General features: G+C 42.7%; 1 protein-coding gene across 1 annotated transcript in view; it reads left to right on the top strand.

The window, feature by feature from the left end:
- The first annotated feature begins 15,914 nt into the window (after positions 1-15,914).
- The window catches only part of ptprz1 (protein tyrosine phosphatase, receptor type Z1), an 88,679-nt gene continuing 82,878 nt past the window's right edge, over positions 15,915-21,715 (top strand). Inside the window, exon 1 of the mRNA XM_022764558.1 lies at positions 15,915-16,082. Within this exon, the coding sequence (XP_022620279.1) occupies positions 16,022-16,082 (61 nt within the window). The 5' untranslated portion in view covers positions 15,915-16,021. The remainder of the gene's footprint in view (positions 16,083-21,715) is intronic.

Here is a 21,715-nt window from a genome sequence, read left to right as displayed (position 1 = left end):
AAGTAAGAGGTTAAAGTCAGAATACTGTGTATGTAATCTGTTAACCATATTACAATTTTGATAATTAATTAAATTAATCACTTTTCATAACTGTTTGGGAATCTGATGCTTTTACTTGAGAGCTGACGTCAGAGACATAATAGGAAACAAATAAGATTTTTAACTAAACTAAATCAAATTACACAAATTTCTCAATGTACAAACATAATATAAGATAAATATATTAACATGAAAAAATACATTAAATACTTTTTTCTTTTTCTTTTTTTTTTTAAATATTATAACTTTTAGGAGTTTTTTTGTTAAATTCAACTTTGCTCTCAAACCATATCAGGTAAGTATTTAACCTGTGGGTGAAGACACAGCTGGTACTGGCAGATTCTTATTTGTGCGTTTGTTGTTTTCATTAATTCATGTTTAATATGTTCAACAACCGTTCTCACTTTCTTTCTCTTAAAATAATTTCTTTACATTTGCATTTATTTGTCTACAAGTGTGAAATAACCGGAGCGACTGTAACAGCGTATAAAAGCCATTTGACCTTTTTTTTTTTTCATGTTTGTCCCTGGTTTATTTCAGCAGGATCCCAGAAGAGTGTTTCCATAATAAGTTTATCTTGTGAAACACAGCTTGTTTGGGCCCCTTTGAGACCTGCTGACAGTCAAATTCAATTAAAACATGATGCCAACATCCCGGCAAACACTCCCTACTACTCTCAGAGAAATGTCGGCTTTCAAAGTCAATTGTGTCCGATGTGAAGAGCCTGCCTTCATGTCCCCGTCTGGAGCCTTTTCACGTGCTAAAATAAGAGTTTCCCCCTCTTTCCCCGAGTCGACATGAGCAAAGTGAGCGCTGTGAAAGGCTCAGAGAGAGCTTCCATTTGACGACTGGCAGCCTCAGGTCTTGTGTCTGTGTGACACTATGGGCCGCTACAAAAGCTCGTCCTTTCTCCTGCTGCAGAATAACACTGAGAGAAAAGAAAAGAGGTGGTGCATGATGCGGAGGAGGGAGGATTTAAGGGGGAGGGAAAGGGGGGTGGGGTCTGGCTTTTGAAACGGGCCCGGCGCAGATGTATGGGGCAGGAGGATTAGGCTGTGGGTGTTGGTGATGTTCACCCAGCTCGGCTCTCCCTCCGCCGCGGCCCTTTGTGGCTCCCAGCAGCCTCGGGGTGGTAAGCGGCCAGCCGGCGTGCCAACGGGGCTCAACGTGCACCCTGACAATGGTGGAGTGACCCCCACCCCCCCTTACCCACCCTCCAACTCGACCCACCTACGACTCCCAACTCACCCCTCCTCACCCATTGCAACTCCTCACACAGAGGATGTGATAGGGGAGCTAATATCACCCCATCTGACCAGCAGCAGGGAGGCTGTGTGTGGTGATGGATCCATAACGATGAAAACAACAACCTGTTCACACACCCACATTCTGGGGTCCCGCCTTCGATCTGGGCGACAAAAACTCAGTCCACACTAGACAACATTTGATTTAAAGGTGAACTCCACCAATTCTACAAGTCAAAGTCTGTTTCCTGGTCTTGGGGAGTACGATTGCATGTGTGGATCCTTTACAAGTAAAAGTCCTGCATTCAAAATCCTACTTCAGTAAAACAACAATGATGCTATTAGCAAAATGTACTTGAAAGTATCAAAGTAAAAGTGCTCATAATGCAGAATGACATTATTAGATTGTTGATACTGATGCATCGATGCTTCAGCAGCTTTTTAATGTTGTTGCTGCTGCAGGTGGAGCTGGTTTGAGCCCAGTGGTTACCAACCTAGGGGTTGAGCCCCTTCAAAGGGTCACCAGAAATATTGGAGGGGTGATGAGATGATAAAGGAGAGAAGGAAAAAGAAAAAACAAAGTTCTGACACACAAATTGTTATTGTTTTTTTCTCTAATCTTTACTTCTGTTTGGTTCTTTTATGATTATTGTTTTTTATATGAAACAATCTGAGAAGTTTAGCGGGGAAGTCGGTCTTTATTGGAACTGCCAACAACTTCTGTCACAATAGGCCCCAAATAAAGACACTGATTTATGAAGCGTATTTCAAGCGCTTATTGTGTTTTAAAAAAAAAAGAGTTTTTGTACATCTTAATGGTAATCTTAATATGAAAAGTAACTATGAATAAATGCAGTGGAATTAAAAGTACAACCTTGTACCTTAATACAGTACTTCAGTAAATGTACTGTTACTTCCCACCACTGCCAGAGGGAGCCGTGTGAAGTCTGATAAATGTCTGCTTCAAGTGATATCCCTCAGCGTGGGTCGGGTCTGAAGACTACAATTCATTCATTCATTCAACCGTTATTAAGGACCCAGCTCATTGGGGGGTCCAGAGTAAGAGAAAGAAAATGTGGTGGAACACTAATCGTTCCAGATTCTGGACGAGAACCTGAAGTTCGGGGTTGGTTAAGACTTAGATAATACAAGTTTGAAAAGTTATAAAAACACACTGCTGCAGGCTCCAGGATACATTAGCCACTACTAGCATAACACACCCAAATCTCTGGCTGAACTGTTGATGGTCGACTTGCATTGTGGGTAATGTAGTCACCAGGTTATGACAAGGGGGAAGGATCCACCCGTTGGCGCATTTGAAGGAGCCTTTGAAATGGGACAGCCCAGTCGTGCCACTGTGACGCAACCGGTCTTCAAATGCAGCCTCCGGAGGATGCGGCCCCTGAATTGGGACCCAGTTAAAACCTATTAAGGGATAAATTCACTATCTTGAGTTTCCCGTACATATTAAGACTTAGCTTTAATCTTAACGTAACACCAAGAAATCTCCGTCGATCTGTCTGTTGATGTGTCGGTCCACCACCGAAATATCTCGACGACTTCGTGTCATTTTGACGCAGGAATTTATCACTTCCTGATCCTCGCACATCATCCTGATACATCACCCTGTGCTGAAAGAGAAGAGAGAGAGAGAGGGAGTGAGGCAGAGAGGGAGAAGCACATATTCTCAGAGTGTATTGTGGAGAGGAATGCCATTGAATTTGGGTGTTTTTTTTCTTGCGCCAGCCTCTTTTGTGTGCAGGCTATGGAAGTCCATTGTGCGGGCAGACACCCTGAGAAAAGAGGCGAGCTTGGAGCCGTTGTCTGCCGGTGCTTCTGCAGCTCTCGGGCCCTAAAAAGGACCTGAATGAAGCTCTGCCATCGGAAGCAGCCGGCCCGAACTGAGAGACAATGCCACTGGGCAACTTTGAAGACCAGCAACAATTAAAAATGCAGCTTCACTATATTAATTATGCATTCATGCTTTTGTCTTGGCCTTTTCTTGGGGAGAGGAGAACGGAGGGGAGGGCGGGTGGTGAAGTTTAAGATTCAACAGGTCTGAGGCACAGAGAGAGATTACAGTGAAAAAACAACACATGCAAATGCTTCTGCAAATGCTGCTGATGGAAATTCATTGAGGTTGAAATGTGTGTGTGGCTGGATGTGAAGTTCAGGGGATTACAGACATTAACGGGAACTTGTGCAAGAAAAAAACACTCTGGTATTCACCTAATAAAACCAAACTCAGCCTCAGAAAGAAGACAATAAAACAATTCTGAATGAGAGAAAAAGTAGATCCAGAGAGTTCGGCAAAACTCTGGGTTTCATCTCGCAGAGCATGTTGCTAGGAAACTCTGAGTTACAGCTCGAGGTTGCACTTTGAAGGCTCTTTTTTTCTTTAAGGCCTTTCTCCTCTCTCCTCCCTTGCTCGCAGGCAGGACACACATAAAGCAGCTTTCTGAAGGCATTGAGGTGAATTTCTGCTGGCTGGCCGCTCTGTCAGGTGGCTCTGTTGTGCTCAGAGTCGCCAGCAAACGGCTCCTTTTGCACCAGTGGGAAGGTTTATTCAGAAAAAGCCAACACTGCTTTGAAAAATCGTTCTGTTTGGGGAGGGGAGGGGCGGGGTGGGGGGGATTCATGCCTCGTTTACAACCAAATCTGTCACACAGGAGGACAGGAGGACGTGGGATCACAGTCTCCCTCTGCTGGTCAAGAGACAAACTGCATGTGTGTCAATTTCAGGTTATTGATGGCTGTGAAGTCCTTCAAAACAATGGTTACGTAATTTGTGAAGCAATCAATAATACAGTCCTGATCCTGATCCAATACTGGAGTAAAACAACATGGAACTGACATATGTCTATTATCGTGAACAACAACCTACAAAATCAGATGTGTGTAATGAAGGAATAAAGAATGTGATGTCTATATTGTGATAATTGTGGAGGATTAATCCTATTTGACAAATTCAGTCAAAAGTAAAATGTTAAAGATCCACATTTTCTTCTTCTTCTGTGTTGTATTTTGAAGTGTTGATCCATAAGAAGATATATTTGTGGTTTTAAGAACCAAAAACCATCTCAGTGTAGTTTTACATCTCCTCTCTCAGGCTTCTCTCTGGAGCTCTAGTAACAACAGGTCGGTGAGCCAATCAGAAGAGAGGAGGCTCTGAGTCTCCTTCTGATTGGCTGACTGTTTTCTGAGTGATCCAATAAAAATATAGCAGATTTCAGGTAAAAACACTCGGAGAAACCAAAACCTGCAAGGTTTGGATGGTGGGTCCAGGTGGGCGGGGCTTGGGGCATGACTGCTTTGTTGTGACATCACAAAGTTCAGGAAGTCCTGACAGCTGGTTTTAAGTTACATGTTGTCAAAGTTTCCAGGCGACAGGAGCCGCGGTTTGCAACGCAGTGGCATGGGCGAAAACCCTCCGTAGACCAGACCATCGCATTTCGGTTCGGCCTTCGTGGTCTTCAACAGCTACACCGCGTCCTCTGAAGGAAAAAGTCTGGCGACGTCGTATAAAGGGCGACAAAGGTGGACAGAAGGGTCAACAAAACACAAGGATTTCACACAGGAGAGTGGTGTTCGATTCCCATGTGAAACTAACAGTTTATGATGTTTCTTTTATCCATCATCATTCGACAAATGTAACCGTGTTGTTATTATTGTAACCGTGACAACAAAGATCGTCTAATCTTAAAGAAATACTTATTTTAACTCAAATCACAACCTTTTCCTAAACCTAACCAAGCCATGACCGTTTACTTGTTGTAACCATGGGGACGAAGGTGTGGCACTCCTGCCACCTTAGGGGGAATATTTAATCATTTTAGAGGGCTGGAACAAACAATCAGGTTGGAGGACTTGTGGGAAATTTTAGCTGATTCGAAAGTTATTTACAACCTCATTTAGTGTGTGACTGTTGCCGACACTGTTACCTTCTCCTGAGCTCCATCTTTTAGAATAAATGATGACCAGAACTTAAGTGGTTAAGTTAAAAGATTGAAGACTACCTCAGTTAAATGTCGTGCCGTTGCTCTAAATCTGATCTGGCTGTATTGAAATAATTGGGAAAACAACCATTCTTTCTCTTTTTCCCACAAGAAGTTGGAGTTAATTTATCAGAGAGTGGGGGGGGGTGGGTACTTTACCAAAGTCAGTGTTTGATTGACAGCTTATCACAGTCAGCTGTGGCGGTTCATTCTGCTTCATCTTCCTGGTTCAGTAATCGCTGCCATGTGTTGTGAGTTGATCCTGAGGTAACCTTCATCACCTGCACCTGTGTGACATTACAGCTCACTCGCACTCTGCACGACTCAGTTCAACCTCGCTCATCTCACCAACAACAGGACGGGAAACGGACGGAGGAGAAGGGAAAGTGAACTGAGCCCTCAGCAGTAAAACAGGTTTCTGTGTCACACACGGAAAAGTCACCGCAGATCAATTCTAATTAGCTTTAGGAGGTTTGCGGCCGCAGTGAACAAGTGTTTGACAAACACAAGTGGAGCAGATGGAGTTTGATTATTAGTCAAACCTTCAATCCACTTTATGTGTAGATGTAGATGACCAGAGCGGACTGACCCTTTCAAGTCGCTTCAAATCAGAGAAATAAACCGAAGTATTTCTGAATAATGATGATGGAGCCGATTCTCCAGGTGCTGCCGTTACTGCGGAAGAAGATGAGGTCGTTCAGAGATCCAGTCAAAGCTCAAAGGACGGAAAATCATGTGGGAAACATTTGATGTAAATCTGATGTTTGTGTTTGTTTCATGTATTAATATTAGGAATAGTCTCCTCATCGTCGCTCCGCACACATCTGATGTTTATGTCTCTTCATGGATGTTATTTATTCTCCAAGTCTGTTTTTATTGCATTTTGTTTTCATGTTTTCATTGATACAAAAAGTTCTTTTTAATATATTTTATTTATTTATTCTAAATTTTCTGTGTTTCCCCTCAGGCATTTTTTTATGCGCAAATTAAAAATGTGCATAAAAACAGGCGTCTGTTGGCAAAGGAACATGACTGGCAGTTTCATAAAAAATAAATAAATAAAAATCTTAATACTAAAATACTGTACATAATTTTAAAGATTTTGGTATCAAACTAATAAAGTGTGTTGGAGGAATATACACTCAGTTTATTAGGTACAGGTATCTAAAACGAATGCAGTCTTCAGAAAGGTGTTGGTTCAGTTTTATGGTCATTTTGGCAGCTACAGTTGCAGAGCTGTTTTACTGCAAAGTGTTTCTAATATTTTGTCCACTCCCTTCAAATCAATAAGGGTGCCATCACTCAATATAATGTGATACAACTCAACAGCACCACAGAATAACTGAACATAATAACCTTCATGAAGCAGGATTTATTGCAGGACTGCTGCATTAGTTTTACGTAGGTGTTCCTAATAAACTGACATCTGAGTGCAAAAATGTGTTTTATTTGCCACTTTGACATAGCAACAGGTTCATGTTCATTGTGTTATTTAATGTGTCACCTTTTCCAGGTAAACTTGAAGATTTATGTTTTCTCTAAACTGACAAAATCACTTCAAGCTGCTGCAGCTTCTCTCCTGCGGCACAAACAGATTCAAAACCCCAACATTCACGACGACGTGTTGTGGAGTGCAGCGGGGGTCAGAGGTCACGTGTGTTGGCTGCGGGTAACTCACCATGTGTTTCAAATACAAACAGGGCTGCATGAATGAACGGCTGAATGCAAAGCTCATTAGTGCTGCAGGAGACTGTACGGAGGGGAGTCAGAGATCGTATATTTGGAGTGAACGCAGAAGTGCCTCAACACATTCCTGCCTCTTTATTAAGGTGATCTGTGACCCCGTCTGTCCCAAAATAGAAAGTGTTTCCATTGTGTGCACATGTGTGTGTGTGTGTGTGTGCGGCGGTCGGGGCTAATACAGTGCATATCGGACCTCTTCTCTCCTAAAAAGGAACTTGTTGTCAGTTGAGAGACCACTTAGTGCTCTTATACTCTCGTCAGTGTGCAGATAAAAGTGAATCGGACCTGCTGTTTTCTGAAGCCTCCTCCACTGGAGAGGCTGGAGAGCGGCGTTTTGTTTCTCTGCTGGTATGCAGAGAGCGGCCCGGATGCACAAAGACGCCGGTAATAACAGTTAATCTTCGCAAAAGGTTCAATGGCTGCCAACCAACCAACCAACCCAATGAGCCGGCTGCGATTCAGGGGCTGGCCCAACAATGGCAGCGAAACATCAAAGTCGGAGGCAGCGCGGAGCGGCCGGTTCCCATCACCTAAATCAACAGGGCCTGGGCAGAAAGTAAACACGCAGAGTTAACAGAAGGAGGCGCGTTCATACGGATGTTACAGGCTGTTCGGACTCCTACATTTGCCAAAACAGACATTTCCACCTCAATTAAACATCCAGTCACTGACTGTGTTTCTTACAGGAGTTCTTTTTTCTCAATATTCTGTCAGTCTGAACCATCTATGCTGCACGGTTTTACGTTATTCATTCCCTGGAGGTTTACCAGAACCTCAACCTGGTGTTATTCTGTATTTGTCTTATTGTCAACAAATCCCATGAAAGGACCAAAACCAACAATGTGTTAGTCTGTCTGCTTTGTCTGTAGCTCTCAACTCCAAGACCACTGGTTCCTACTGAAGACATGCATTTGTTGGGGACTATTTTCACTGGCAGATTAATCCACATTTGGTGCTCTAGTGAGTATTTGGGGCAGCAGGATGATGTGTGTGGGACTGAATCCAACTGACTCTTTGATATGTAAGGACAAAAAAATAAAGTAAGGTCAACAACGGGAGGAAACTGACTTACAGTTTGTATTTATGGCGTGTTGTCAGGTTTGGTGGCGAATCGTCCCAGTTGGTGACCTTTTGATGAAACATTTGATGTCATTGCTCATTTATGTCTCTGATCCATCAACCCCGTCTCTTGGAAACGATGTTTATAGAGTCAGAGAAGATGAAGAACAACACTAACCTGCACAGACGACCTGCAGCAGCTAATTACGACCCACGGTTAGGTTTTGATCTCTGTGTTTGAGGTGATCGGCGCCTCTGAGCGCGCTCTGTTGGGAACTCGACCCGTGCGATCGGTGGACCGGTTCAACGCTTTGTGATGTGACAGAAACACCATGTGGGTTCGATGAGGATCGCCAGGGGGCTGTGAACCTGCCTCCTGACTGTTACCAGCTCCAGACCCTGACCTCTGACCTCTCCGTCAAGTGGGAGGGGGGTGGCTTATATATACAGTGAGTGTGGTACAAGGGGGTGGGTGTTTAATGACACCCAGTCTGTTCTGCGTGATGTGACCTCATTACCTCAATCCATGTATTGATAGAGGGGGCAGATTATCACCAGCCTGACATCATATTCACCCACAGTGCTGCCGTTAAAGACTCAGTTCACACAAATAATAAAACAACACAAACATTTCTTCAGTAGAAAGCATGAATGAAGTTCCATTGACCTAAATTATACTGGAGGCTGGACAAGAGAAAACGTTGTAATGTTTTGCTTGCAGCATTGTTGTTTTTGTTGTTTTTCTTTTAATTGTTTAATTTTTCTCTGTTGTTATTTTCTTCTGTGCTTGTTTTTCTCTTCCTTTGTCTTATTTTCTTTTTTCTTCGTTTGGTGAATCTGTTGTTTGCACGTGTGGTAAGGGTATGTCAAATCAACATGATTCAGAACTAGACCTTTATTTAACTAAATTTAAAAATCAAAATATACTTTAGCTAAACATTCAAATATCACAAAAATACCATGAAAAATGTTTTGAAACATTAAATTATAACTATGTGCAAAGAATAAAATATAATAAGTTCAGATCAGATGATCCAGGAGCTCAGAAAAAACACGGGAGGAAATCACATTCACAGCATCAAGACTTTACCACTGAACTTCACCTTCCACCTGGCTCTCAGTATGAGCCATGTGTGAACATGTTGACCTGAGCAGGGTGGAGCTGAAGAGGAGCACAAAGCTCAGCAGAGTCCCTCTGTATAAATAAAGGTTAAAAACGCATCAACAATAAAAAAACAAAACAACTGGAAGTGTTTATCTGATGTCCTGGAAAACGCCCTGGGAACCTTCCCCTCGGGGGATTTGTTGTTGTCCGTCCGTTTCAATGGCTGCTGCTTTTTCCCACGTAACATCATCTGAGGGCGGGACCTGCCTGAGGGTCTGAAAAGGATGTTTGCTGCAGCTTCTTCTCTGACTGTAAAAAGGGGGGCCTGATTATCACCTCGACATCGTTTCTTCCATTAGTGTCGACACAAAGACGAAGATCTGATACCTAAACAATGTAGGTCACACCAGCTGGGAAACTTATACTGTCTAATGATTCTTTGTTTACAACGTAGGTTTTTATTTTGGAGGTTCAGTCCGTCATTTCTATCAGTAATAACAACATTACTCTGATCAAGTTAAAAACTGACATTTGAGAACACGTTGAAGTTTTATTGGTCTAGAAACACGAGCGGTCAGACGATCAGACAGGAAGCAAACCGACACTTTATCCAGACGATCTAAACCACTTTATTTGGTGGTGAAATATTGTTAATGATCACTCGCTGAACGGGAGAACTATGTGCTAACAAGTACAGGAAGTACAGCAGGTCAAAGTTGAAGCAGGAGTGGGTCTGTAAACTCTGATGGATGTTACCGCTGACCTGTGTTTTCTCTTCGTTTGGCTGACGAAGTAAATGTCGTTTAGAGGTGGAGACGCAGACAAGTATTTTCTGATCTGAGGCCAGTATGAGCAGGATGATGTCAGTCATGTGTCTTAAATATCTTTTATGCTTTAACAATGCCAAAATTAAACATGGATTAACTGATTTATTTATTTATTTTGGCCACTAGGGGGGAGTGGAAACAAGTACTGAGTACAGCATTGACGGATCATCACCTTTTAAGTTGATATGATAAACTTATTAGCAAACATGCTAAACAAACAAGCTGCAGATTCAGCTGAGTCATCACTATCCATATCAGAAATAATCTCCATCCTAAAATGCATATCACATGACCATTGACATACACTAGACTAAACAGGAAGCAGATCGTCTACTCTGCAGTTGGTTGATTAGTTGCTGAAAATACTGCGAACGAGGTTCAGCAAAAGTGAAAAGACCAGAGATTTCTTTGCTTGGACTGACGATGTGGAAATGTTACTGAAAGTACAAATAAGTATAAGGGGAGTCGTCACAAAACAAATATGGCAACATGTAAGAGTGGTACCAGGAGCATTATTCATCAAATCTACGAATCAGGGAAGGATACGTCGAACACGGGTGTCGCATCATCATTTCCAAAGGTCTCAGTTTTGGCATGTCCAGACTAAAACGCAACCTTTTTTCAAACTTAATTGAGGCAAACAGCTTTTACAGGGTCTCGAAAACTCCAGAGTAGTTTGGAGTAAACGTAGCAAAAGTGATGCATTTTAAGACTTAAAGGCGTTGGTATGGATCTGGCTAAAGTACTGTGGGCGGTTGAACACTGTAGCTTCCATGGTGTAAAACTTGTTGAACAAACTGTTTTCTTTTAGCTGTTGTGTTGCATGTGAAAAGTTGGGCACTAGAAGTCATGCAACACACCATAATCAATCAATCGATCAATCACACAACCGCGCTTCAGTACGTTGTTGGAGGGTAGAGGTCTGATCCTGACACGATATAAACCTGCAACGCTTCCATCGAAAAACGCTCCGTCACCACATTCACTTCCTGTGCCAACTGTTTGATCGATGAGTGGATGTTTCCCTCTGCCCTTCCTGCAGGATCAATAATCTGTTCAGAACTGTTGCAACCTCTGAACCACCGCAACGGTTTTCTGCCTCAGCTTGTTTTGCCCTGGGAATATCTTCTGCTCTTCTTCTTCTGTTTGATCATGTGGGCTGGGCGCTGTGAGGAATGGCTGTGTTTCAATGACTCACGTAGTAAACAGGTGAAAGGAGGAGAAGGAGAAAAAATGTTTCTCACTATCAGGCCTGTTATGTTTCCCTTCTGCGGATCATTTCAGGTCACAGGCTCATGTTGGAGGGAAAAATCACTCCCAGCCCGAGTGCGGTTCGTAGGAAAGTCATGGAAAAGTGTTCGAAAGCTCCCGAAAAAAAAAAAAAATCCCTGAATGGGTTCTCTGTGGGAGTACAACTAATTTTATTAGCCCCCTTGGAAACATTCAACCTAACAAGTGGAAAGCAGTTTCTGCATAAATTAAAGATAATCCAGAGTAAATTATGCAAATATATTCGCTCAGATAAAGGAGGGGGCGGCGTGGTCGTTTATTGTGAGGTTAAAAAATCTGAGCCAGTGGTTGAAACCGAACCGAGGGAAACTTTCACTTCAAAGTTTGTGAGGGTCTCGGCCTGTGAGGAAATTACACGGGGATGTTGCATCATCTGTAAATCACCGAGAGGATGAACGAGTCCCCGATGAGCCGGGAATCAAACTGAAGACAAAAATCATAAACAGCAGGTGAAGTTTGGTGAAGTTTTCCTGCCATAACACGCTCATGCCGTCAGTTTCCAGGCTCATCTCTTGCCTTCCAGGCGGCCATTAGTTTCACCTTAATTACAAAAAAAATCTACGTGCGGAGACTTGAAGACAAATCAGCAACGTCAGCTTTTAATCGAGGCGTCGTCGTCGTCGTCATTCTGTAATGTAGTCGAGAGTTTTTTGAAAACTCTCCCTGGTGGTCATGGCCGGATTAACCTATTAGGGGACCACAGGGCAAGAATTGGCTGTTGGACGCCACACTGGGGTGCAATGCCAAGAACTGAGATCCTGGTTTTTCCTGGTGAATTCTCGGCACAATCTGCTCCCATTTCACAGACAAAAAAATCAAAATTAAAAAGAAATATGCAGGATGCTGGGATTTTAACCATCTGTGAACTTGTCTTGGAATAAAAACGCGTTCTCCAAACCTCATTAAAACTACCGTGCAACTGGAGCCCTGCTGTTCCAGTAATTTAAATGGATCAGCATTTCAGCTCCTAACTGTTCAGCTGTGTGGAAGAAGTCTTCACATCCTTTATTTAAATAAGCAGGTCTGCGTTTCACTGCTTTAATTTTCATTGAAATAACTGTTCAAAGCACTAAGATGAAATTCTATAATATTTCATACAAAAAGCAAAGATATGAGAACAGTTTCTTCTTTCTTCTCCCGTTAATCATGTCACAACCCTTCAGCTTAATATTGTGATGGGAGCCGCTAGATTAAACTATAACTGTATGTGACGTAGTTAAAATCATCTCCACCTGCAGCAGCTACGACAGTAAAATGCTGCTGAAACACTGATGCATCAGTTTTGATTATTTAATACGTTTTGCTGATAATAACTCTACTTTTACTTTTACTGAAGTCGGATTCTGAGCGAGCGACTTTAACTGTGACCCAATTCAGGAGGAGGCGGTGCTTCGCTGTCCGTGAAGGCCACACCGAAATGAGCCGGTCTGGCCTACGGAGGAGCCTTCCCTTACCGTTGCGTTGCGAACCGCGGCTCCTGTCGCCTAGCAACCTTGACAACATGTAACTTATTTTACAAAAACTTGAGTTTGTGAGGCTTTTGGTTTATTTAACAGTTGTAGCTATTGAACCCACTGTAACCCACTTATGTTTAAAGGTGTAATCCTCTGTGTTGTCTGCTTTCATTACTGGCACGCAAGGAATCTTGGGAAAAGGTTGGACCACCAAGGATTCACCTGTTGGATCCGCATGTCAAGGAGCCTGCGAAATGGGAGGAGCTAGTCGCACCGCTGTGACGCAATCGGACTTCAAATGCAGCCTCAGAAGGATGCGGCTCCTGAACTGGGACGCAGCTTTTGACCAGTAATGGAGTATTTTTCCCTGGTATATTATAAGTTTTATTATATTTTACTTTTGTACAGGCAATAATGTCTTTGTACTCTAGGCGAACTATGACCTTTTGTCTCTGCTGGATGTACTGAGATTAAATCGATTTCCATCTTCTCAACTGACTCGATTTCTCTAAACACTGAACTCCTCCTCCCTTTTGTACATTTCTGAATCACAGAGCGACTCAGCAGATATTCTTTGATACTAACCAACACTTTCTCACTCCTGTCCACATTAACATGGACTCTACACACTCACACACACAGGCACTTGCTCCACATTCCCAGAGTGAATTGTGATTTCTGGGTCAGCGCTGATGCTTTGGTCTCCGTTTCAGTGCGAGATGGAAGCGTCTCCCGTGGGGTCAGGAGGTCGGCGGCCTCCGCGAACTCCACCACACACACTTCAAAACAAAACAAAACAAAACCTCCTCTTTGTCGTTTCACTCAATTACTCTTTAGGTTGTGTTAATGACTCCCTGCCGTCTGCAGGCTGACAGTCACCAGCTGCTGCTCCGCTCCGACATCTGATGATGGTACAACACCGACTCCTCTGCTGATGCTGCAAGGATGAAATTCATATGTGCAGTTGTAGGTATAACTTCAGATTTAACTGGTGAGTGTGAGAGTTTAGTTTGTTACAGGCGTCTTCTTCTTTTGTTAAATGACGTGGGAACACAAACTGCATGATGTGATCAATTGATCAACCAGACCAATCAGCGAGCTCATGTTTATTCGCTGTCATGCATACGTCTGGCCCCGCCCTCTCACTCAGACAGATTTCTACCCGTCCCAAAACAGGTCGGGCCAATCACAACCATTCATCTAAAATGGGGGGCGGGTTTGATACGATGACTGACAGAGAGACGCCGGCATTTTTTGTAAACAACCAAGATGGCTGCCGCTGATGTCGACAGCTCTGGACTGGACGGTATATTTTAACTGCACTCATGGCGTCACATGTTTCGTTCGGCGGCCCGGCTCAGGAGGTCGAGCCCGACGGTCAAAGCGTCCTTGGGCAAGATACTGATACTAGGCACAGAAGAAAGCGCTGTGTGAATGTGTGAATTAATGGGTGAACGTGGCTTCTAGTTTAAAGTGCTCTGAGTGGTCGATAAGACTAAGTGCTATATGAGTGCAGTCCATTTACCGCCATCCACAGATGTGAATTGGTGTAGGGATCACAGGTTACCGCCTTCTGGCAACCTAAATTACCAGTCCTGTTTCCTAGAAATCATGTAAATGTACAACTACATTTTGAAGGCAGACTGGAACTATGTTTTATGTGTTTGGAAAGTGGCAAATAAATGTAAAATATCACAACGTAAATAGGGAAACAATGAAGTTGTATATGAACACATTTTCTAAGAGACAGGGTTGGAACAAGTCGCCTTGATTAGCAGTTATAAACTGAGTTAGCTTAGCGTTAGCTAAAATGCTACAGAGTTCAGGCCTGTGTTGTGTTGTGTGGTCCGCACCTAAACTAACTGTCGAACATAAACTGGACATGAAAGGGGGATTGTTCCCGTCAGTGATGCTTCAGTTTCCATCATCGACCAAAAGAAGATAAAAACCAAAACTGACTTGTCTGATACTGTTTCTGCTTTTAAACACACGTTGTTGTTCTTTCCCCAAACATCTAAAGGAGGACGCCTGTAGTAGTCTCTTCAGTAAAAGGAGGAACTGGAGGTCTCGTCCATAATGTGGCCAGGAATCAAGTGGATACAATCACAAAAACCTAATTTATTCTGGACTAATAATAATCATTTAACATTGACTACTGAAAAACCTGCTCAAATAAATCAGTTCAAATGTATCTGTATGGTACAATATCAGATTAAAGCCAGTAACAGGGTGGAGGGTAAGGTATAAATAAAGACGGGCAGCGTGTAAACCTGCGCTAATTACAAGCTCAAGTAGATAAATATGTCTTAAGATCAAATTTACATTCTCCAAACACTCACATTTCCATGGCTGGATTAACCAACCACACACAGCAAGCCACTGCCCCAGGCCCCAGAGGGTTAATTAGTCTGTGGTAATTAGATTAATTTATTAATATAAACTGATATAAACCAATGGAAATGGCTTTAAGGTCGACTCCCCGTTTTTAATCTTGAGGCGAGAAGCTGTGTGTCGAAATCTACTTTGAATACCGTTAATAATTCAGTTTATATAATGCAACATGGTGTGTTTTTCATTAATTTATTAATAAATTTGGATTTAATCAAGTAATATTCAAACACAGGATTGTGTGGGCTCCAGTTTCCATCATATTATTTTTCACGTCTCCTCTTTTTACTTTTACCTTTCCTTCTTTTATTTCCTTTTTGTTTCACTTCCTTCCTGCTTTCATCTTTTTATTCTTCCCTGCTTCCTTTCCATTTTCTCTCTATTTCCCACTTGAAGTTCCTCATTTTTTCTTCCCTTTTCCCTCATAACTTTACATTCAAACTCGGAGTCTCTTCTTGCAGTTCACCCTCCTATAAATGAAATAAATAATAAATAAACAAACAAACAAACAGAGCTATGAAAAGTTGTTGATTGTGAGGGTGTGTAGTCCTATTAGTTGTGGTCGTTGTGTGGAGGAAGTGAGGCCGGTGTGGCTGCGGGCTGTGGGCGGTGCACCGCTCCCGTCTGGCGGCTCCTCTTCAGTCTGTCAGTCGGTGTGGAGGAGAGCGGACGGAGAGGAGCGGCACACCGGGACTCTGGATCTGTAGCCTTTTATACTGCAAGACCACAACCGAGCGAGCGACCGGCAGGAGCGGAGCGGAGCAGCATGGAGCTGTGAGGGCAGAGGGTCGACCGGGACCTGCTCCCCCCACCCCCCCCCAAAAAAAACAATCAGTTTGATTTCTTTATCTACCGCATCTGTGAGCTTTTGCCCAACATGGAGACTACAGGCTGCTGGCTGCGACTGGCTGCACTCTGCATCCTCCTCTGCCAACAAGGTAAGGCGTGCTGTCGCTCACGTTGTGTCCCCACATGACGCAGAAACCTTTAAATCTTCCCACATATGTTCAGATTTTTATTAAGACTGCGTGCTTTTCTAACTTTGCGGTGATTGCGCAGCAGCTCCAGGTGAGCTCAAGTAGTTTGTTTATTGTGTAGAATTAGATATTCGGTGCGTAACGCGTCGTGCGTCTTTGGAAACATTTGAGGAAATGGATCCAAAACGCAGATGTAGTGGTTACGGCTGAGATGAGGGTGTATCTCTCTCTCTCTCTGTGGTGGTTTCTGTCCAGGATCACTCTGCGGGTCTGTGGGATCGCAGATTAAAACGTTGAGGGTCGCAGGGCGTCACATATCAGCTCCAAACTGGAGCTGTCAAGCATGAAAAGAGAAGGTTGGACACGGTAGTCTGACTGGCTTATTAAGAGTGTCAGAAGCTCCATATCGGGCACAACAACAGCAGTAATCCTATAATGCATCTCAGAGCCTGTACAGTAAATAGACATCTGTTTTATTTCCCATCCTGAAGCAGTTTAATAGAAATTTACAGATACAGAAGAGAGAGAGAAACACATGGAGGGGAAGTTAGTTGGATCTGTCAGTTTCAGTGTTGTTGATTTTATTTCCAGTGGGAGGAAAAATCAGCCTGTTTCAGGTTTGAGTCTGTGTCTGTGTCTGGACTGTTCAAACCTGCCTGCTCACAAAAATGAAGGGGTGCAGGTTTAAAGAAAATAACTGAGGCCCAGCTGGGAGTTTTCAGGTTGTGGTTTACCTTCCAGTTATTAAGGAAACACTCATGTTCTTCTGTGTTTTCATCAGGAGCTTGTAAACCTTATTTTTCTGATGTACAGCAGCAGCAGCCTCCTTGTCTTTGGCTTCTTTACTGTTTTTACATTGATGATGTTTGTCAGAACTTTTCATATTTTACTCTTAATGTGAAACTATTAGTCAACTAGTTAATCAAATGCAGGAAATGTAATTGTTCCGACCTCTTGTTGGTCAGACAAGGAAATCCTTCTGAAATAGTGATTTTTCTAGGCCAAACAATTAAGACAATAATTAGATGATTAATTGATAGATTGAATGAAATAATTGTTTATTGCAGCCCTTTAGTGTTTCTTCAGTCACATGTTAGGAATATTTTTGATACATGTGCTGATATGATACCTGAGCTTTGGTGCTGAAATGATACTTTTAATAAACTTAAAAAGTTTGCACTTAAACCTTATTTTTAAAAGAACAAAAGAAACCAGAGCTCTCAGATATTACATTCTGGTTGGATACAGTCGTACAAGGACAAAATAAAATGAAACTAAAATCAGAGAATAACTGAATAAAAGTCAGAATCTGAGCAAAGTATTGATCTCAACTTTCAGTACTTGCCAGTTTTTGATTCAGTCAGTACCGAAAAATCATGTCTTTAGTTTCAGTAACCAGCTCTATGGCTGAACTTGCACTACAATGGCAGGAAAAGAAGGTGGTTCTTAGCTTCTCCCTAAAGAGTAGAAATACCTCCATAGTTGTTATTTAGTTTGTTATTTACATGTAGCACTCTTAGCTAGCTTGCTAACATCANCAACAAAGTGCAGTCAAATAAAAGGTAAATAAAAAAACAAAGCACAATATTTAATGTGATTACTTCTTCAGCAGTGTAAGTAACTACAATTTGAAACTCAGTAATTAAACTGCAGCTAATCCCAGTAACGATGATGTTTTGCGGCCTGTTCGCTGTCTGACCTGGAGTTTGATGGATGGTTGATATCACTGTGGTCTTGTGGGGTGTGTGGAGGTGGTTCTTAGCTTCTCCCTAAAGAGTAGAAATGCCTCCATAGTTGTCATTTAGTTTATTTACATGTAGCACTCTTAGCTAGCTTGCTAACATCAGAAATCAGTCGGTAACCTTCATGGTAACAGCGTGGCTAACGTTAATGTGGCTTGTTGATGGTCAGTCGACCCCTCCAAACTTTAACGTTAATGTTTTATGTTCTTACACATTTTGAATACACAACATGTGACAGTCGGGTGGTGACTGCTTTGGAGTTGTTTAAGATAGCTGTACATTTTGCTATTGCTACATAGCTAACGTTAGCATCAACAGCTATTTACTTGCCAATCTGGCTAAGACCTTCAGCCATCATCACGTTTACAATATAACAGGTTATAATAGATCCTCTGAGCTACACTACTTCTTCAGATGATGAGACAGTCCCGCCGGGGTGGGGCAAGCTGGTTAGCATGCTAATGGAGGTGGTCTTGATGTAGCTAATTACTTTTGCTTTAAGTGATTGATTAAGTGATTTTTTTATTAAGTAACTTGCTCAACACCGTAAAATTGTGATGGTACATTTCAAAAGATGCATTTTATTTACCACATGTCTAGAGTTACCTGAATCACTCTGAGAAAACAACTCACTAAAAGGTCCATTTAGTAGCTATTCTGGAGCTGTCAGTCATATCACATGTTCTCCTTTAGCAGATGGAGTTTGTCCAGCACTTAACAGACTTCTGGTCAATGTTGGCTCAAAAGTTGAGGGTCAAAGTTCATTCTTGAAGACAGAAAAAGCAGAAAACGACCTGTTCTGTCGGTGATGATTTGATTTGGTCACAAACTTAGTTTTTCCTTCTCCTTGTTTTTTCCTAATCTGTAAAGTAGAACTTTATCTTTCCTCTACACTGTTTGACTAACACTACCCCAAAGCTACGATGTGATGCTGCACTGAGGGAAATATCCAAACCTAGGAAGACGTTTTTTCTAAAGTTCACTCAATATTATTCTAAGCGTCTTGCGCATCATTTGAGGTCAATTCAACCGACATATTTGGCATCTTTGGATGATCTCTAGCTAAAAATTAAGATACATTTCAGTGGGGTTGTATTTTGGCCACACAATGAGTGTTTGTAATAATGGGCAGGGTTTAGGAGCTTTAAGAAGTCAGTGATTTGTCACCCTAAGTCTGAACAGTGGAAGGGTTTTCCAGCTCTTATCCTCTGGTTTGCCCTCCCTGCCGTACGGTACAGTCGCAGCGTGCCAGAGAGGACACTGATCTGCTTGGCTGAATTTTTTTTGAGGAGGGGGGGGGTTTGTGAAACAAAGATTAGGGGGGAGACGCTGGTCGGAGCCAGCTTTAGCTGAAGAGATGTGAAACCTTTTGTGGCCAGGCCAGCGAGCCTGGATCTGTGCTGGACGGTTCGGTACCTGCAGAAAGCCTCCGGGCTCCTTCACGCCTCCTCCCTTTTCATTTGAGCTGTGTTTTTTTTAAATGAAGCTTTGATGAAATGTCGCGACACAAAGGGGGATGCCAGCTCGCTGAGGAGGCAGCGCAGGAATGGTTGATGGTGGAAGAAAAGACACATGAGGAGAAAACTCAGCACCATCTGTCCTCCCAAAAGATATTTGTGAATGGGCAGTGCCAGCCGTGCCCTGCGCTCCGTCTGGGCTCACGGAGTCTCCGGGCCTCTTGTTGTCTAACAGGGAGTCTGCAGACAGATGGCCGTCACAGTCAGGCAGTCTGTCAGTCAAACACATGCAGGGGGCCGCTGTGGAGGTGATGATCCACCTCCACAGACACTCAGATGCCCATAATTTTAACTACTAGTGTTTATTGTCTGTCATTAACCGAAAGACTCACAGTCTCGCTCTTCTTCCTGTTCTTACTGGTCGCAAAGATATTCCTCCTCAAGTCGGAGATACATTTGTTCACTACAAGTGCTGCCTCGTGTATCCCGAGTGTTGACTGCACACGTCCTCAGGAATTCAGGCTACGTGTACGAAAGATACAACATGCACATGAATGCGAAAGAAAATAGTGGTCGTGATTCTCATTGCCGATTTGTTGCATTTGTCCTACCTGCCATTGTCACCACGTGGTTTAGGGGCCATACATACCATCACTACGTCCCTGTCCATGTCAAAGAACACCACCTTTCCATATTTTACACTTTTATTTTGAAGTGTTGATCCATTAGAAAATATATTTGTGGTTTTAAGAACCAAAAACCATCTCAGTGTAGTTCTACATCTCCTCTCTCAGGCTTCTCTCTGGAGCTCTAGTAACAACAGGTCGGTGAGCCAATCAGAAGAGAGGAGGCTCTGAGCCTCTCTTCTGATTGGCTGACTGTGTTCTGAGTCATCCAATAAAAATATAGCAGATTTCAGGTAAAACACTCAGAGAAACCAAATCCTGCAAGGTTTGGATGGTGGGTCCAGGTGGGCGGGGCTTGGTGACTGCTTTCTTGTGACATCACAAAGTTCCAGAAGTCCTGACGGCTGGTTTTAAGGCTCAGTTTCTGAATACAGGCTGTGTGCATTTCTCTGTGGACTGAGGCTTTGATACTTTCACAGTATTAATATAGAAGCTAGACCTGATCTATAATCACACTACACATGGACAGAGACCTTTAGACTATATGTCTTGCAGTGATGTAGAAGTGTACTCCAGTACACTGTGACATCACTGTTGGGTTTGGTTTCAGGTGCCAAACGCTTCAAACCTCTAACCATGGAAGACAGTGAAACTCTGTTTTACAGCCTGCTGTTAAATTACTCTTTAAAAGTGATATTAGTCATTTTATAGATCAATAAAGAACAGAACATTTCCTTATACCTGGAGCATCATGGAGGCAAATCAGTGCCATAATGATTAGCAACTGAATCCCAGATTTTGGCATTTAATCACTGCTGAATACTGAGTGTTGAATACTAAATACAACTGAATATATTGCCCTGAAAAACATTTTTCTGATTATCATTTAAATTATTATGGCAATTATTTGCTTCCGTAGAGCAAGACAAGTGAACGCATCACTGTCACTGCCAGTTAAATAAACGAGATGCTGGAGTGCAATCCTTTTTTTTTTCAGGAATGCAGCAAAGGTATTTTGTCTGTTGATGATACAATGAACTGAATTCAATTTCTGCTGCCAAAGCAGAGCTATTTTTTCATCATCTCTATTTTCTATAACATATCAAAGTTTTTTTTTTGTTAAATGTGTAAACACGAAGCTGAAAGAAAGAATCAGTCAGAAAGATGGTGATTCAGATTTCAGATCTCGACAGTTTTTGATAGTTGGAAAACACGTTTTAGCTCGAAATTTGATCCAGTTCAACTTTATATTGAGGATTAAATACAGTTCACAGCCTCATTTGGATTCAGTTTGTTGTTTTGGGAAAAGACACAAACAAGACCGTGAATCGCTACATCCCTGCAGACCGACCTCCTCTTTCTTCCGGTTCTTTCCTCGTCCTCTACATTCATTGTCTTTATTTCCTCCTGTTTCCCACCATCTCCTTGTCTCTTTGTCTTTCCTGGTGCGTTATCCTCCATCTCCGTCCAAAATCAGCCTCAGCTGGGCAGACGTCCCTCGCTGCCCCACTGCCTCGTCTGGAGAAGAAAAAAATAAATAAAGAAGAAGCAGATTTTCCAGTCATGGCAGCGGGGGTATTTTGATGACCAGATTAGTGGTATTAGGCTCAACAGCATTCACTCAGGCATACACAGGGGCCACTTGGTTTGAATCCTCCAGAGTCGCCCCTCTTTTTCTCTCGCTGGCCCTCGGCTGAATGCAGGCCAGGTTACGTGCGGAAACAACCAGCGGGTCCTCGCCGGAGGTCAGCTGTAGGAAATCTTCTCCT

Source organism: Seriola dumerili, unplaced genomic scaffold, assembly GCF_002260705.1.
Source record: "Seriola dumerili isolate Sdu_G_001 unplaced genomic scaffold, Sdu_1.0 BDQW01000550.1, whole genome shotgun sequence".
Lineage (NCBI taxonomy): Eukaryota > Metazoa > Chordata > Actinopteri > Carangiformes > Carangidae > Seriola > Seriola dumerili.
This window is presented reverse-complemented; position numbering and strand designations above follow the sequence as displayed.